Below are 19,602 nucleotides of genomic sequence, written 5' to 3' on the forward strand. Positions count from 1 at the left end.
AATCTTTCAGCATCAGAGGCATAACCATGAGACTTCGTTTTTCATTTTCCAGAAAAGGTGAGGGAAAGCAAACCCTGTTTAGGAACATCTTTTGCCTTCGGAAGAACTAAATCGGACCTCACTTCTCACACACTTCTGGCCCCAAGAGCAACCTGCAAGTCTCACAGCAAAGCCAGGAATACACACTCACAATGTTTTTCTTGCTTCCATGCCTCAGTCAACAGGTTCACACTCCACAGTCTGGGCTTTTAGTCTGCCTTTTTTTGTTACAAAGTTCATCAACAATGTATCTGTTTATCTGCTACATACAAACCAATAAGGAAATAAACCCACAGAAGATAAGTGGGAACTCTTCACCAGCTACCTTCCTGCTGAGCCAGCAAGTGCTGTTTCTGGCCCCATCTATGTCCTTAAAGTCTGTTCTCTAGTGCTTTATTCGCTAAACATGGAAAAAATATTTGGAAAGAAAATATCTGGAGGCATCTTCTGCGCTGAGGAAGCTAGTTTTAAAATGCTTTAAAAGAAAGAAAAAAAAAAAAAGGTGACATTTCATGTAATGGTTCCGTCTCAGAAGACTTCTACTTGGATCATTTCCACGCTGAATCAAAACAAACTCTAGGTACTTCAGTTTTAAATCACAATACTCACAAGCTGAAGTGAGAGATTACTTGCGGTTACAAATTAGGAGTCAAGACAGTAAGTTACAGACTGCGGTTCAGGAAAGAGCAGTAGACATCTATTTACTTTTCTGCAGAGAACGCAGAGCCAGGGTGCTTGTTTCCAACGAGAAAGAGATGAGATGAGACTGGAGTGTGTGGAGAATGGGAAAAGGTGGTGTGCCAAATCCTTCATTTGTTGTGATTCTTAGCATCAATCTGGGCTTTGTATTTGATGAGTAAGGAGAAGAAAAGGCTTAAAAATGAGACCCACCTATCACTAAAAAAGGCACACATTGTTTGAGGGTTTGCTTCACCAAACAAACTTTGTAACAAGTGAAACTGATTCACTTGAAAAATAAAATCCGATCATGCACATGTCCTTCAAATTACTAAATTGTTATATTAACCTCTATATGCTCTTTATATGCAAGCAGAATAAAAGGAAGAAGATGCATTCCAAAAGGGATGATGCTTTTATGGAACATCGGCACTGATCCAGAGTCCTCAAACCCAGACCGTCCACTGAGGGAAGGGGGAAAATGCAAATGACCTCCCGGATGAGTAGAGAACATGATCCTGGATAAGCCCCTACCAGTCCAGACACCAATTTCAGTCTGAGGCAAGTCCCACATTTTCTTAGTTCAGACAGAGATGCTGCCTTCCCTCCAACTCCAGTTTCTCCTGGCTGGGCAAGGAGTACAAGAGTACCCAACCCACAGGTACAGAAACCTGCAGAACCTTGCCAAAAATCTTCTTGTGAAGTTCAAATTAGTTACCAGGCAAGTTTTGTACAAACTTCACCTTGAATGCCTTAGAATACTTTAGAATTATAACATCTACAGCTGCACTTTAAGAGCTAGCTCTTCAGGACAGCAACCTTGTGGTTTTGTTTCAATGTAGCAACTCAGGAGACTGCAGCAGACCATGATCTATCTTTCTTATGCCACTTAGCCCTGAATATGGTCTAAAAGGGTTACCCTTTTTTACTTACACCATGTTGGTCTGATAAGTACACAATGAACCCTTACATTAGAAAGAGGAAACAAATCCAATTGCTATGGCTGGCTTAAGAGTCACTGTTCTGTTCAGCAGCTTCAACCAGCTGGAACATTTTTATCCAAAAAGGCAGTCAAAAAGGCAAATAGTTAATCTGAATTTGTATATTTGGTTTATGAAAAGTCATTAATAAATGCTTGTTACTCTGTGGCCATTTACATCCACTGTTTTTTTCCCAATCTATATGGAATAACTATGGGTCAAGTATCCTACTTCACGTGAGTGTTCAGAGCTCCTAGTTTCCTCCAAGGTGAAGTCAAGGTTTCCTTAACACTAAAGTTCAATGTTTTTTCTTTTCCGTGCAACTAAAGGCACTAGATAGACGCATGTGCCTCTTAGAAAGATAAGAAGGTAAATCAGTGGAACTGTTTCAAGGTTTTCACAGGAAATTCATTTACTCCAGCATTTCATGAATCTTAAGAGCCAGCTCCCATCTGCACGGAGAACAAAGCACCTATATTGGTGATGGAACACCTTCATCAGCTGATGTATTGCAAAACATTTTCAATTCAGATTAAGCTTCAATTTATTGTCTGAACTTTTTTTTCTGGTTTTGAAAACCAGGAGGCAATACTATTCTTGGAGGTCCTCAAGAGTGGGAGGTACTATCAAACTCTGTTAAACTTCACACTTCAGCTATGTCCCTGTGGGACCAGCATCCCTATTGCCCTTCTAGACCTGCTTTCTCCAAAGCCAACAAGGTCCATTTGAGAACATTATGGATGCCCTCCTTATTATAAGAGGTTTTCTGGGGAATTTGTTCTAAGCCAAGGACCATCTCTGCTGGGTGTGGGTAGGCTCAGAGACCTTTTGCTGGCTCCCAGTCTCACATGTACCACTGTGTGACACACTGGGGACAAGAACAGCCACGAAGCACCAAACCAGAGGCATGCACACTGCCTGCTAGGGACACACCTGTAGGCTTCCCATATAAAATGCTTCTTTTCTATAAAGAACAAAATTAAAACAAAGTCTGATGAAATAATTGTTCAAGAGAATACTTTTGCAAAGAATGAAAAAATAATCTTCCTAATACTGGTTATACCAGAAAAAAAAAATTCACAGAAACATTAATATTTCTTCCATTCTTTTCACATAGCTCTATGTCACTGTAAAAAGAAAGGTCTTGCAGGGTACTAGATATTTTCTGTATTTTGATATCAAACATACATGAGGGCTGATAGACTGAACTAACCTAGAGATCTCTTTCATCAGTTGTTTTTTAGTTGGTTTTAAGGATTTCACCCCTATTAGAAGAAGTCAGTCTTGATTCAAGCAATTAACAAAGTAGTGATGAGGCAAGCAGATTGGCACAGAGGGACTATAAGAAACAATTTAAGTAAAATTGCTCCAGCTGCCACACACACCATCCCCTCAGAAAACATTATGCAAGAACACTGCTTCAATGTAAATCTGTGTCTGCATGTATAAATTTTTACTCTCCCTACCAAGAAACTGGCTGCAAGACAGACTTGTTTTAATGAGAAATCATCCAAAACTTTCCTACAGAGCCCAAAGGAAGTTTTTGCAAGGTTTCCTAGCACCAAAGAAAGACACCATAGCCCAAAGTAAGCTTGGTATTAGACAATTCCCTGATTAGTTTAGTCATCAGTTGCTGTATTTTGTCATCAGCACTCTTTTGAGAGCATACACAACTTACCTGCTCCGTGCAGAAGTAACAAACCACAGGCACTTAAAAGGAAAACTTTGGGAAGTTTGTGGAAAAACCATACTTGGCAAGCAGCCCTGATGTTGTAAGAGAATGCAAAAGTATTGTATAAGTTATTTTGGGACCTCATCTCTATAAAATTCTGTGCCCAGACATTTCAGGTCTGTACGAGCAACTTCAGGACAACTAGGCAAGGTTGAAATTATGTTAATAGGGACAATTTTAACTTTTCCTTGGGAACTTTAGGAAGACGAGAGTGTTCTTAAAAGATGGGGCAGAGGGAATATCTGTCCGAGACCAGATGTCCCCACAGAAACTGCAGCAATGGAGGAGGAGAGGAAAGTAGTTTAAACATCAGGAAGCAAATGGGAAACAGCTTAGATACCTGTAACATAGAAACAGTAATAGCTACATACATGAAAGGAGGGAAGAGCAGGTAGAATAACTGTGATGTACTCTGCTCAACAGTGCTTACCTCTGTGTTTACTCACATTTTTCTGAATCATATGCCTCTGCTCTGACACTCACTATTCCTACACAAAATCCTCAGAGGAAGTTTGTATAATACCAAAAGGAAAGTTAACCCTCACATCACTCATGCTCAACCATTTCCATTACTACTCTTCCCAAAAGCTTCACCAAAAAAAAAAAAAATAAAAAGGCAATTATGAATTTGAAATAAAAGGTATCAGGTGGATACAGGTCAACTGAGGAGAGCACAAGGTTTGGGAAGACCAGAGGAAATGCTTATATGGAGAGACTGAAGCAACGAGAGGTGGTATGTGCTGACACCTCACAGACACCCTGTGGCAGCCTGCGGTGGACACAGCAACGCTGCCATTTTTCTCCAAAGCTAGAAAGCGACTGGGCAGAGCAACAAAAGTAGCTGCAGATGGGAAGTCAGATGAAGGCAGGAGACCAAACCTGCTCAGACAACAACACTACTGCTACTGGAGCTTTGTCCTCAAACCCTCCATTCTCCCTCAGACAAAAGGATGACTTACCACTAGTAAAACATAAAAGCAACATTTTAAACACATACAAGGTAGAAAAACAGTAAACAGATCCCTTTTCCCAGTAGACCAGCTACTACAAAAACAATAACAACATTTGGGGAGTGTAAACGGCAAGTATACCATATATCAGTGAGAGCCAATAACTGTAATAGCATGAGCAAACAATTTACCATAATGACATCACTACAGAGGAACAAGGGCGGGGGGGTGGGGAAGGAAAAAAAAAAAAAGAAAAAGGATCAGCATTAAGTTTCTGCTTTTACAAACGTTTTGCCCAAGTATTTAAATATGAATTTACATTAGCTTCACTGAACTCACACACCAGTAAGGTCCAAAACAGACAAGCTTTCAGTCAAAGAGAGTGACTGACTGAATCAGGAAATCAGCATTCACCAAAGAATCCATTTCAACATTTTTTATGGTTAACTCGGAGAGCAGAAATGAAGGCAGTTATCTGAATTGCTTAGAAGGCTCTATTGTTCCCTCTTCCAAAGGACTTTTCCCCAGAACAGAATGGGTGGTGTGTGCAAAGCAAGTGAAAGGTGGGGGAAGGGGAAAAGTCTTGTGGATAAAGAGAGAGACAGAAACAGTTTTAAGCACAGATATCAAATTTTAAAGTAACTTCCTACCTCCCACTGCAAGTGAGGCGGGATATTTCTGATCTGAAGCTTCCGACTCCTGCAGATAAATTAAAGAAAATAGTTTAAAAAAAATAAACACACAACACACCACAAAAAGAAGACATTATTGCAAGATAGACTATACATAGCCGTGTCCACATTTAAGCATCTGTCATACTAAGAGAGACAAAACCAAATACACAACTCAAAAAACCTAATAGGTCACTGACGGGGGAATGTCGGGTCAAAACCATTTCAAGTCCAAAGAGCTATTATAGAAATACTTGTTACACATTTGACGGCTGTTACATTTCATGAAGTCTCCACTTTTCTTGAAAACTATTTCTATTTCAGCTTTAAGACCTTCAGTATCTAACTCTCTCCATTATAAATGGATGTGATAATCTCATGTATTTGTACTGGATTCCCCTCCACAGTCTAAGTTTTTGGGGTTTTTTGTTTTGGTTTTTTTAGTTGGTTTGTTTGTTTGTTTTTTATTCACGGGGATACTTCAGCATTCTACATCACTTCAAAGAAGAGAATATAAATTTATATAAATATATCTGGTTTGATATTAGAATAACAAAAACTTAACGACGGACTTTATGTTAACATTTATATAGCTGGCATTCTCCATCTCTGTTTGGGAGGAGGGGGTAAGAATCAGTAAATTAATCGTATTTGTACCTCAAATTTACATTAGTTTTCACTTATATAGTAAAAAAAAAAAAAAAATCACTTTGAAGTGCTACTGCAAAGCCTGACAGTGTGCTGGCTGCCTTCACAGCCAAGTCCTTTGTCTCCTCCCTTCCCCCAAAGTAAGAGAACAAATAAATGCCAGAGATGCCACAAAACCCTTGGGATTTACAAGAATGTGTAGATTAACAGAGTTTCGGCTGGGCTCAGGTAGGGCATTGCTGGTTGGGTCAGTCTGGTGAGATCTGGGGAAGGGAGATGGGACGAAGGGACAACACCGAGCGGTCTAGCCTGGAAAGTCTCAACTACATTTTAGTTCACCAAAGCAGCTAAAATGAGCATCTTGTGTTCAAACACACACTTTTAGTGTTTTAATTGCTCAATACTGACCTCTCACAGAAAAACCCTTTGCATTTTAAGGACTTTTTATAGCAGGCGTCTGTTAAACTTACACAGGTCAGTAGAATCTTGTGACAAAATAAGTTTTAGAGATGTTCCCTAGCAAAAAAACCAAAAGCTTTCATTTTCCCTTTCAAATCCTTTTAAAATCTACTCCTTTCCTTAACACCACCACTCACACAGGCCTGCACTGAGTGTTTTACATCTTGAAATGCTCCTCTGGAAAGGCTTTGTTCAGGGCACAGCCCGAGTTAACTCTGCACAAAGCTGCCTTGCCCAAATTTCTCCTCACACAGGGGTGTCACCCCCAACAGCAGAGCAAACAACAGGGGCACTTTTTCCGGAAAAGATGAGCAGGTCTCTGTTGCGCAGCATTTCTCAGCTGTTTCCACTCCTCCTCAAGCAAGATAGACCCAAATTCAGGATTTGATCATATAAATAGGCAAGGAAGGGAAAAAAAAAAAAAACACAAAAAAAAACCCCCCACACACACAAACGTGAAACCACACACAACCCCATTTAAGCTTTCATTTCCAATAAAGCAAAGAAAGAGTCAGGAGCTGCTTCACTGTAATGTGGAGCAGGGAAAATTTCCTTGAAGTCTGTAAAGGTTTCCTTAAACTATAATCTGAACTAACAATACTGGTACAAAACAATCACCATAAAGTAGCGATATACTGCTCTGACATATCAAAATAATCTCACACAGCAACCTGAAACTTAGAAGTTGGGTCCCAAAGTAAAACATAAAAGGGGATGTTAATTCAATATTAAAAATACTGAGAAATTTTAATGCAGAAAATCCCAAACCACAAATTTGGCAGCCAATATGCTATTCAATATGCTTCAAACTGTTGTGCCATTAGTCTCTCACACTTGTAGATTCAAATTAAAATTCATGAGAGTTTCATAGCAAGGAATGCCACTCGCAGAAGGATCTGAGCACACAACAGCCCAGCCAGTTCACCACCAACAGGTCTCAGCCCAGCTCCAAGCCGAGCTGGGCAATAAATGCTCATACTGAGCACTGGATATCTATCGGTGAGGAGAGGGGGAAAGTCCTTTCCAGAAGCACGTATACAAGTTTCACATACACAACTGCCACCTCACATTTTATTTCAGAAGAAAAATCTACATTTCTTTTCCTTTACTGCCCAATACCTGAAAGATAGTCCCCCCAAAAAACCAAAAAAGCAATATCTACATTTAATCAAAGGACATAGACAAGGTTTGGAGTTTGTTGTGGGGATTTTTTGGGTTTGTTTTTTGTTTGTTTTTCTTCCCATATGACTTTCAGGGACTGAAAAGTCTGATGCAATTTAAAACTTTTGCCAGTCAACATTTTAACACAGAAATAGCTCGAACATCCTGAAAGGGAGGCAGAGAAGGAAGGGAGAGTAGCAAGGAAGAAATGCCACCTTAAAATCATCAGTTCCTCTGCCACATTGATAAAGAGCCAAAGAAAATGGCAAGTCAAGTACAAAATGGGTACAGTCCCACAGTGCATCTCAATTTATGGCAATAGTGAGACACCTATAGTGCAAGAGTGAAAGGTCACTTCAAAACTGTAAGAATAGCTGTATGAACCCTTTAATTTGAAACTATTTACATCTTCATCAGTTGCTTAGCTGTGCTGCAAGTAATTTTAACTTGTCACCCATTGCACAAGTTTGAAGTCTGGTTTTGTTGATGTGTGTGATTTTTTTTTCCTACATTAGTGCTGCATCACAATTAGCAATCATTAAAAAAAAAAAAATAAAGTTTTGCACGGCCAAGAAAGGACTCACACTGAACCAGCGTAAGATAAAAGAACATGAGCACCTTTGAGACTTCTCAATTTCAGTTACTATCAGCTCCCATTAAAAAAAAAATATTCTAAATGTATTTCTTAAAAGTAACCAAAAAATACACAAAGCTTGTAAACCATTTCCCCCTCTGCCATTCCCCACACACAAAGAACATATAAAAGAAATGACAGTGGTGTTTGTGTTTCCAGGACCAGAATGAGCAGTGAGTAGATGGAGACCGAACGTCCCATAAGCTGCAATAACCCGCGCAGCTCCTCCTCGGAGAGATCGCTCATCCTGCGTGGGGACGGCCCCGCACAGCACATCACTGCGGGGCAGCACTCACCATCTGCGGTCATCTCTACCGCATGCACGTGAACCCACTGAGAAACAGCTCTTAACATCAAGAAAAAAATCCCAAAGTGAATGCAAATATATAGCAAAGAGCAAGGGACAAAGCTGGGTCTGACTGAATTCACCAGAGCAGCTAAAGCTTCCACAAGGATGGATTCCGACTTCTGACAGCACGCTTTCAGACAGGGACAAAACTCTACAATGACAGGTGGGTATAGGAAAGAGAAAAAATACAGGAGCATCTTCCTGGAAATAGTCTCTCACCTCAGCAAACATCAGCTCATCTAAGTTGCTTTCCACCTTTCTCATAATCCTATCTTCTTCAGCAAAGTGCGCTATATTCAAAGCTCCTAGTAGATTTCGCATCCCAGACAGCATAAACCCACAAAGGGTTTGGGTGTTTTTTTTGTTTTGATATAACCTTAAGTTTTCTCACATTAGAACTACTTGCAGTCATACCAGGTGTGCAAGACAAGAAATAGTCCTTTCAAATTCTATGAAGGTATTTTATTACAATAGTTGCATTTAATATATGGCTCAACTAGTCTTAATAAATCCTTACTAAAACATTGCCAGCATATCTCATCAATGTGACTCATGTAAGCCTTGTGTGTGTACTTTTTCCAGTTTAAGCAGATTTCTTAATTCATTTCTTCCATTCCAAAGAGCCATTGCAAGTAGATTTCAACTGGGGGGCTGGCAGGGGAGAAAGGTGTGGGCAAATTATGTTTGTGCTCTGTATCATATGAAGGTTTTTTGAAAGGTACCTCTATTTCACAGCATGTGAACAGGTATTCCCACTTGTTTCTCTTTATCAAAGACACCCAGAACACCTTTTCTTGAGTAAGAAAAAAAAACCACCACAGACTTCTCTGGTTTCTGTATAAGGTTAGTCCATAAGCAATTAGTTGGTGATAATTTACTTCTCTTAAGAGGAATTGCACACATTCTGATTCTTCTTTTCAGGTATTGTGCAGATAACTGGATTCAGTTACTTCAAGCTACTGCTGATGACCATACATTAACATATTTATTCTGAGAATGTTAAGACATGGAGCCTTGTGTTTGGGACATGGGAATCTCTCTGCAACACTGAAAGCAGGTAAAACAAATAGATATCATTGTGCTCCTTCACAAGGAAGGCAGCGTATTTGTGCTATACACGTGCACAGAAAGAATGAAGTACCACAAAGACGGTTAATTTACGAAAAGCCATCTTGCTGATCTCTGAAGGGGTAGTCTCTCATATGTAAATGTAGAGAACACATGTACAGGAGCATCCAGTGCTCCCAGCCCACAAGAATCCTCCACACATAGGAAACAATACTAAACATGTCTCAGGGAAAACGTCGTGGGAGGAAGGAAGAAGAAAACCCCCAGATTCAGCATTCTCTTTCTTTCATGTGTACTTTTCCCTTCTCTCTCTGCTCTCCCAATTTTTCTCATTTCAACCTATCAAAATCCTCAAGTCAAAAAGGTCTTGAAAATTGTCCATTTTTACACTAAATAAAAACTGACTATACACTTTCACTCACTAATACAATCTCACTGTGTGCTTTAGGTGACATTTAGCAAAGGCAAATCACATGAGACCCGCACCTCCCCTAAAGGGACGATAATTTTAAGAAAACAGAAGATAGAAAAACATAAAGCAGAAAACAATGAAGTATCATGCTTTTTCTCACAGTCCCGATTTTTTTGTTTCTCATGGCGTATCTCATAACCTGTGTCAAAATTTGGCTGTTTCAGAGGGGAATGTACACACAAGTATCAAAGGAGCTGCACTTCTGCACTGTCATTGTACCCACAATCTTACCAGACCCTTCTCACCCCCTCCCTCCCCCTAGAGATCTGCTGCCTCCTGCTCGTTAAACCCCGTTTCTCAACAACAATGCTACGTAATATTCTCATTTCAGCAGCCATATGAACTCCATACAACATTAACACCTCAAACCCACAGAGCGCAAACCTACTCTTTTTAAACAAGAGCCTATTGGAAAAAGCATCAAACATGTTTGAAAGGAGATCAAGTGAACATCGACAATGTTAGTCCATTCAGTTATTTGAACTCAATACCTATGGGATAGAAAGTAAATGGTCTACCTTTTCCACTCTTAAGAACACGCAAAGGGCAAGCACTTATTCATTTAATCCAGAAAAGGTCTTGGCACCTCACACCAAGAGGACAGACACAGAGGACGCCAAGACCCATCAGCACCGAGTGCTGCTACTCCCCAGCCTCCACGTTCATGGTCCCCCTGGCTTTGACAGCTACACATGATGCCCCTGAAAACCCACTCACCAAAACAACCTATTTTTTCCCTGAGATCCAAAGGGCCACATGAGGACAAAACCTGTCACTTCTCAAGCTTACTTCACTGACAACACAAACTTGACACAGACAGCTGGAGTTGAAATATAAAAACACAACAAAAAGAAACCACTATGGACTGTGGCTAATGCCATACGGTAAGGAACAACTACTGTAGAAAAAGTCCTGACACGAACAGCCATAGAAACAAAGTTAACAGCTCCTGTAACCAAATGGAAAACTGCTGGTGATCAATGGAATTTATAAGGGAAGGGGAAGAGGTGTCTTATTGTTTACTCCGCAGCCAGTAAAATAAAAACATGCAAGAAAAACCCAACACAAAAAGCCACCCCCACACACAGATTTTATTAGTTTTTCCCCCTCAAGTTGCCTGAATTAGCTGATGCTTGATCACAACAGAGTGAATCAGTGTTTTTAATGCTCTTCTAGTGGGGAAAGAAAAAAAAAAACACAGGTTTACAGGACAAAATAAAAAACCTTAACTCTCAATTGATATTAGTGCACTTGGGGGAAAAAGCAGAAGCAATTTTTTTTAGTTATAAGGTGAGGGCAGGGGGTGGTTCGTATCATTTTCTTCGTGGTAAGTGTCGGTAATGCTGCAGATTAAGCCACTGGAGCAGCTCGTCCTGTAAGTGATGCTGCAGTCTCTGCCTGCCTCCTCTCTTCACACTGAAACTCCGTGGGTTTAAACAAACCTTTCAGTCTTTTTAAGTTGTTCACATTTGATTCCTGAAAGAACCTAACGAATAGTAATAAGTCTATCCAAACAAAGCTTGTTGAATGTACATTCTAAGCCAATTTTATATAAAATTATATGTGTATAGACACACAATTATCTATCTCAATTCACTTATTCCTAACAAGTTGTTCTGATAAATATAAAAGCAAAAAGTCACACCCCCTCCTTAAAAAGAAGGTACACTGAATTTCTGTTAAAAACCTACTCGGGTTCAATAAAGTGACAGAGGTTTTTATATCACTTCTGTTAAAAGGTAATTAATTTCTAGTGTATATTACAAGGCATACTGATGACACAGTTACTGTATTTTATCAAATAAAGCTGTTAGCTTGTGAACCAGAAAGTTCATCTTGATGCCTTACCTACAGAAGGAAGGAGAATAGTTTCAAGTACTGACCTGTTAACAAATATTACTTCCCCCCCCACCCCACACTGATCTGGACAGCAGAATACTTGAAGAGGAAATGTTATGGCTCACATTTCAGACCCAATTCAGCAGTTCAAGCAGATAAAGCTTGGCTAAGCCACAGGCAAACTGCAGCAATACTTCTCTTTGTGTTGCCTCATTATTTAATCCCAGACCTGGATTTAAAAGCACTCTGTACTACCACTCAGAATAAGGATTTTCCATAAAATTTATACAAAGAATTTTTTTCCTCAAAGCTCATGCAAGATATAAAGGTTGGCTCCTAACTACACCTTTCCCCTTTCATCTTGCGCATACAACCCACGAGCACAGGCACTTCAGAGAGGTGTATTATCTCAGCATTCAAGACAAAAATCTGGCTCTTGGATTACCTCACAGACCCCGCTGTGCTGATGATCAAATTTCCTACCAGTGCCTGAGGAACACAGGATTTGGTTACTACTTTCCACCAGGATGAACTCCCAGACAGCTGCCCGTGGCCGCCACACAGCTCTGCTCCCTAAAGCCACCAGCCAAACAGCCGGGCACGAGGCCGCGCTCTCCTTGCAGGATAAAACTCAGACACACTGAAATTCCAGGCAGGATATGATAGCTCAAGAAGCACAACCAGAAGATTTACATTGCCACATCCAAGTCACATCATGCAAAATAGGTAAAGCAGCTGATGTAAGCCTGACCGTAGTTCTTATGTTTATGTAGGAAAGGCGGATAGTAGGCTTTCACCTATTAGCATTTGTTTCAGGATTTCAGTTCAACAATTCTTCACATCACTAATTAGACTAAAAGCTTATATTCATTATTTGTAAATTCCCATGAGTGGTCCATAAAGACATTTTAAAAATAAAATTCTAAAGATTCTGCCATTACCATATTAATGATGAATTCCTGATTTTAAAAAAAAAACACACAACACCTTTCATTATCCAGGTGTTGTTAATGACAGAATGCTGTTAAGATTTTTTTTAAATTAAATAATTAAGCACTGCTTTAAATTTGATGGGAAGTTCCCATATCCTTCAGGAAAATGGCTTTTCATCTACCCTTGTAGCTTCTGACATTTCAGGCCTTTTCTTTCCACTGCCTCTCCCTTCTCCCCAACCTCCCAACCCTTTGGAGAAATTGAAAGTTTTCTTGTTTGGTCGGTGGTGGGTTGGGTTTTTTTTCCCTCCTGTTTGTTTGGAAGGGTTGGGATTTAGGTTTTTTTGAGGGTGGGGTTTCTGGGTGTTTAGGTTTTTTAAAGCCATAGTTTCTCTTTTCCTTCTCAGAGTAGGGGTCTGTATTCCTCAGATAATTGTACTACTGAGCTGATTTTGTTGACCAAACTTTTTAGAGCTACAGTCACTTGCCATTTATTCTCCCACCCCACCACTAACTTGCAATTAACTGGGATGTGGATAACACTGAAAGCATTCAGGAGTTATACGAAGAACTGTAAACAACATCTTTAAATGCAAAAGTGCTTCTAAACATGAAAAGAAAAGTCTATCTAAAATCCCAACTGGTATGAACTAGTAATCCCCTAATGATGAGACACAAAGGTCATCTTTTATCTTTCTCCTCCCCACCCATCCTTTCTTTAAGCCACCAAAGTAGCTAAAGGCTACTTCTCCCCCCTCACCTGTTTGCCTAGTGCCCACAAGGGCTGCTACCTGGGGCAGCCAATATTTCCTTTATGGACTAACTGTGAAGCTTTACATCACCTGTAAGAGGCAGTTCTAGACCAAAACTTGCATATGATGTCCCTGCAATACACGGCCAAGTTAGAGGCTGGGGAGCTTAGACAGCTAAAGGAAAATATTTTTTTTTCTCTTTTCATGTGTTGGTGGTGGTGGGTTTTTTTTTTTAAGCGAATTCAGCTCCTCTTAAAGAGACCAAGAAGGAGGAAGAAATGGTGTAGGATACTTCAGTGTCATTTCTGAAGCAAAAAAAAGGTACTAAGACTTGAATAATTTAAAAAGCCAACAAGTCACTTTGTTCCACAAAGCAGCTGTTGTATATACCCTCATAGTGTTTTTATTGTGTGTGGCTTCCCTACTAACATCACCTATTCCACAGAAGTTTGCACATCGGTTAGAAACCTGATGGAAACAAGTGACACAGATCCCACATAAGATGTAGTTCTCACAAATTTTTTTTGGTACAAGAGGTATATGGCACAAGAGATCTTGTCTTAACAATAGCTCAGTGTTCCACTCTTCTCAGACTGAAATATCTAAATAAAATTAGCAGCATTCATAGACAAGCTCAGTAGCCACCATGCTGCTGAGACCAACTTGCTCAACCGCGAGCCTGTGTTTGCAGAGAGCATCAGAAATGCTTTCCAGATTCCTTACACCACAGCTATAAACAGGGAGACTAATCCATTTTGGTGTCTTTCGGGTCAGACTCTAGTGAAGCTAAGGTTGTTCATACCAAGTTTAAGTTCACTGTGCGCTCCAGATCAACCAGTCACATTCAGCTCTGGTTTGGGGGGTGGAGGGGAAGCAAAACAAGGCTTGCAGTAAAATAGCAAGATTTGCTCTGCCTATACACTTATAGCATGTAATTGCAAGACCCTTGTTACATAGGCTCGGAGAGCCTCTATTTGCTACTTTTTTGCTATTAAATATCTGATTTAAACCTTTCAGGTTAAGAGCAAGCTACTTCAGAGCTTAAACTGAGCGGGGTGTCAGGGTAGCTCAGGGACCCAGCCCCAGCGCACACTTCACCATCTCCCCGTTTCACTCGCACACAGATGTCCTAAAGAAAATCCTGTTTGCTGCCTCCCAGGATACTTTACAAGAAGTGACACAAACTAATGTCCAGTTCCTAAAATGGCCTCAGTAAACGGAGGTTCCTGTGGGGTCTGGGAAATGGAAACACATTGAAACACTTGTGCTGCCGAAAGCACCGTCTAACTTAAAAAAGCTTACATGCTGTCACTAGAATAAATGGAAAATCTTGCTTAGGCTGATTTTAAGTGTATATGTAAACTTCAGCTAACAGAAGGGCTCACTAGCATTTTCGAGTTTCTTCCATTATATAGAAGGATATTAACAAGGGCAAACTATTTCATTTAGGCAACTGTCTATGTAATATTATAATATCTAAAAATATTAATAAACCCCTAGTGCTTTAAAGGACAAAATAAACTAAATGAAGAGTTAACAAGAGCGCCGAGTAAATCAACACTTTCAAATGTACAGCCACATGTTTCAGGCTCATTCCAGTGTTTAAAGCCACTCTAGAAGAATGTAGTGCACATGTGCATATACATGTAGATGTATGTGTGGGTTTCACTCTGCATCCATTCTGGCTGAAACTTCCATTTTTATTACTTTTTTCATAAATATGTATATTACTCAACTTTGCAAGAGGACAGCTTTATTCTGACATGATAATTGAGCATTTAAGATATATGCTTTACCCGTATCTCAGGGGTTCCAGCAAAGCCTAATGAAGACCTGCAGTTAGCCTGCTCATGGGGCTAAGGGGTTTTTTTAAATAAAATAATAATTTTTAAAAAATTTCCTCATAACTACTTTCCAACCTTCAATCACAAGACAAACCAAGAAAAGCTTAAAAAGCACCGGCAAGGCAAATAGCTTCTTTTAAATCTTCTAGACCACACTAACAGCAACAAATTAGACAGAATTAATACTTCACCAGTTTTACAACAGAAGAAACATCAAATTTACTATACGTTTCCTATTATTTTTTGCTCCAAAATAAGTTCTTCTCAAAGGATTTAGTACAATAAACCTTACTGACAAGTAAAAAGTTTAAAAAACACACACACAAACTTTTAAAGTGTAAACTGATGCACACAAGAGCTAAGACACTGCACAGATACCCATTGTCACTTTGATGCTCTAGTAATTATTTTACTAGTACACTTTGTTCAACTAATTCAACACCAACAAGAAGAAATAGCACTCAAGCACTGGCCCTTACTAATGGCAGTTCCATGTGGCTTTAAACTGATTAAGTGACCCAAAGCAGATGAGATGTGACGCCTCTGCTGGAGGAGAGCTACAATGTGTGGGGTTTGGATTGTTACGACCAAACATTTTTCCTTCCTTTCTTTTGCCCTCTCAAAACCCAAAAGTCATAGAAAGTGACCACTCTGCTGTTTGGCTTTGTCATTTTTACGCTGAATGTCACCAGGTGAAGAATTTTTAAAAGCACCATCACTTTTTCTATACTTAAAAGAAGTGACAAAAATGTTCGAAAACCATGAGCCTAATCTGTTTCTCTTTGCAAGTATTTTAAGTAATTTTCTCTGAAGAGTTCTCACCAGAAATGAAATCCTGTTCAACTACACAAAAATTGTGTGGACAGAACAGCACCAAATAAAATTATGTCATAGCTCTACTTAAAGCAAAAGGGCACAAGTTTTTTAGAACTGTGTGCTCTCCCCTCAAAAAATTTTATACCCTTAAAGTGCAGAATGCACCATCTTTCTGTTGGGATGTAGAGCCAAATATTATACACATTTTGCACACATATGCAATATTTCCTACATTAAGTTTTGATCTAAAGACAGATTACTGGAAAAAATGTAACTTTTTAAGAAGCTGAAATGTATAAAGTAATAACAACCATGCAAAGTTTTCTATTGTCTACAAACCTCATTTTCTCCTTTTTTTGATAGGGCAATGATTTTGTTCATGGTAAGTACATCTACACTAGTAAATCCACATTCACAGTAAATATTTTGTAGTGGCACAGCTAAAGCATCACAGCTTGTGCATAAAGAGTCTTTCACACTGTTTTATATTTACTTAATAAAAATATTGTTAATTATATCTTTCATTAAACTTTGTTTTTAAGAATTACCAAAACAATCTTCCATGCTTTTGTCATAGCAGCTTTGATTAGTGGACACAGGCTTACATAGTATAATATATGAAAGCAATTCCTGAGCTTTCATATCAGGTCTTGATAAAAGCCTTAGAGTATCATTTAATTCTGTTCAACTGGAAAAGTCAACAACTAAAATTCAATTGTACACAAATTTCAAATTTTGCAACATTTCAATTTTGCAAGTTCCTTCAAAGGCATGTTGAAAAATTGCTTGTCTAGAAGAGGTGTAAGTGTATTTTCTTTAGTAGCCTTTACAGTTAATATTTAATAGTTTCCCCTTGCTTTCATAATACTATAAACAAACTGTTGTGACATTAAGAAATGGCATATAAAGCAATTACAGGATAGCCACTATCGCCTTTTAAATAATCCCATTATTTCCTTTTTCCACAGAAAACATAGAATATAGCACACGCTTTGAGGATGAAGATCACAGCAAGTATTGACTTTTTCCACTATCACCGTACATTTAAATACACTGTTATGATCAGAGTTTACATTTCTGCACTGAAACTCACACTCCTTACATAGGGTGGCATTTAACACTTACACTATTTTAACACACTTTGTACTAAACTGAGCAAAATTGTAAATTTGGATCAGTTAGTTTCAAAGCAGAAGAGAGGTCTATTTCATGTTACAGCTAACTAGTTAATTCATAAGTACAACTTACAAGTTAATCATCATTAACATCAGGGTTATTTGCATTTAGTAACTTGTTTCCAAATGCATAGCAGTTTGCTAGGTATTGAAATTAAGATTAGGAACAAAGTTCATATTAATGATGATGATAATTTTGACCAAGTTCAATAAATTATTTAGCAGTTAATTACATCAAATTTAGTTTGTATACAGATGTGTAAACTTATTATCACACCAAGCCAGTAATTGCTATCTTCTTTTTACAATCATCTACTACTGATATGTTAACAGAGATACCTAAATTAGGCAGTGCCTGCCCGCACTAGTAGATCAAGTTGCTTTTACCTGAGAGCATATCTTAGCACAGTTTAAATGTCTTTCAAAGCTTTGAAATTCAACTGTTCTGTCTGCATATAGATATGCCCAACAATTCAGGGTTTAAGAAGAACATTTTAAAGAAATAAAGAGCAGGAAAAAGCTAAAAATAACCAATTAACAACAAAAAAAATCAGCTTAAGGAAGGCTATGGCGTTAAGAGAAATATTCAGCCACAAAAAGAAGTTATCTTTCTTTAGGAGTTACTGATCATCTTCAGTTTACATGTTGTCTTCATTCACTTCTGCCACCATCACCCCCCCAAAACTCAGCTCATTTCAAACGATGCTGTACATCGAGACAAGTACGAGTAACAACCAGAACTAGAGCTACCAAAAGCCTCCAAACAAAGCAATCGCTCCCTCCCTTTCCTCCCCCAAACCTCAAAGACCTGCCTTAATAGTTTGTAACCACATGCACTTATCTAGGGAGGGCAAGGGAAGTTCACAGAGCTGGATGTTAGGGGGATGAAGAAACAGGCCAGGGCACCTGCTCAGCCCCTCCGAACCAGGCCAAGGTCTCCTCACCTGGCCCAGGCCCCATCGGGTGGGACACACACCACAGCCATCTCCAGAAAAACATCACTGCCCACACACCATCTCTTCCTCGGGAACTTGTGGAGTTTCCTTGTGGTGAAACATGACTTTTCCATGCCTGCCTTTTTTTTTTTTTTTTTTTTTTTTTGAGTGTACCACCCAAAAAAAAAAAAAAAAAAATCACACACCCAGTGACACAAGTCAGAACAAGGAGCGGCTTTTCTGGAATACAGAACCACATGCGATTTCCACCAGCACTATAGCTAAAAATCAAAGATAGCCTGAGCTTTCATTTGAAAAGCCATTTTGAAGAGCTGCAGCGCGACACACGGCACCGCCGCCCAGCAGGAGCCTGACATCAGCACACGTGCAACGCGGGGTCTGCGCTGCCATTCATGCATTCAGACGTGGCGTTTTCATGTTAAGATGCTGCACTTAATCCAACATATGCAAAACCAGTAACAGTTGTGGTAAGCGAACTGCGTGGACCGGGTGGTGTGAGCGAAAGGGCCACGAAGAAAAGCAACGTACATAAGCTTATTATTTGCCACAGGGGCAAGAAAAAGCCAACCACAGCAAGGGAATGCAGTTCTAGGGTTTTACTGGAGCTATTCAAACACAAAGGTAAAGCAATCTTTCCCTCAATCTAAAAGCTTGAAGGGTTCTACAAGCTATAATGAAAATCTTCTAAAACTTTTCCCAAGATTACTTCCAAAGAGTGATGGGTAGCTTCAACTTTATATGGGTTAACCACATGCTACATACCTGAAAAGATAATCTTGCTCATGATTTGAGTTTAATTGAACAACTGCCATCAAACTCAGTTGTACAAAGGGTGTGTATTCCGCAACTTTTACTGAAGTCCACGGTTTTATGTTAAACATAGAATTTGGGGTGTATTTATGCATCAACAGCCACTTGTTTAAGAAAGCAGCCAGGGCAGAAAAAGGGGTAGAAATCACATTATAATATAAATAATTCCCTCTCACCTGCGTAACAGAAAACAACAAAAAAAAAATCAAAAACTTCTAAATAGATGTATCACTCACTCTGAGCAAACACATTGTTAATGCAAGCAGAATAAACAGCAACTCAAAACAAGTGACCAAACAGAACAGGACCTCACCATTTGCTACTAGAGCTCAAACCATCACTGTGAAACAAACTTTGTATTTCATAAGTAAATGGCCACCTACTTTTAGCTCTCATAACTTAACCTGGGGTGTTTGGGTGTTGGTTTTTGAGGGCAGAGGGAATTGCTTTTAAGAAAAATAGTTTAATATGATAAGCATTCAGGTGCATCTTTGAATGACGCAGTATTAGTAGTATAAGAACAATTTTACACCACTGCTACTGAGCGCCAGCATTAAACTCTGAAAATAAATTTAATGATGAGTACAGAGTATTCAAAAAAAAAATCTGCTCTGACTTTAAGAGCTGTCCATTTCTC

The 19,602-nt window shown here is 39.2% G+C and overlaps 2 protein-coding genes across 3 annotated transcripts in view; both read right to left on the reverse strand.

The window, feature by feature from the left end:
• Positions 1-19,602, reverse strand: part of HYCC1 (hyccin PI4KA lipid kinase complex subunit 1) — a 364,011-nt gene that overhangs the window by 245,367 nt on the left and 99,042 nt on the right. The window lies entirely within an intron of this gene.
• The window catches only part of IGF2BP3 (insulin like growth factor 2 mRNA binding protein 3), a 115,128-nt gene that overhangs the window by 84,532 nt on the left and 10,994 nt on the right, over positions 1-19,602 (reverse strand). For both annotated transcript variants that reach the window (XM_065628231.1, XM_065628232.1), the window contains one exon: positions 5,030-5,078. In XM_065628231.1, coding sequence (XP_065484303.1) covers positions 5,030-5,078 — 49 coding nt within the window. The remainder of the gene's footprint in view (positions 1-5,029; positions 5,079-19,602) is intronic.

Source organism: Caloenas nicobarica, chromosome 2 (assembly GCF_036013445.1).
Source record: "Caloenas nicobarica isolate bCalNic1 chromosome 2, bCalNic1.hap1, whole genome shotgun sequence".
In the NCBI taxonomy this organism is placed as follows: Eukaryota; Metazoa; Chordata; class Aves; order Columbiformes; family Columbidae; genus Caloenas; species Caloenas nicobarica.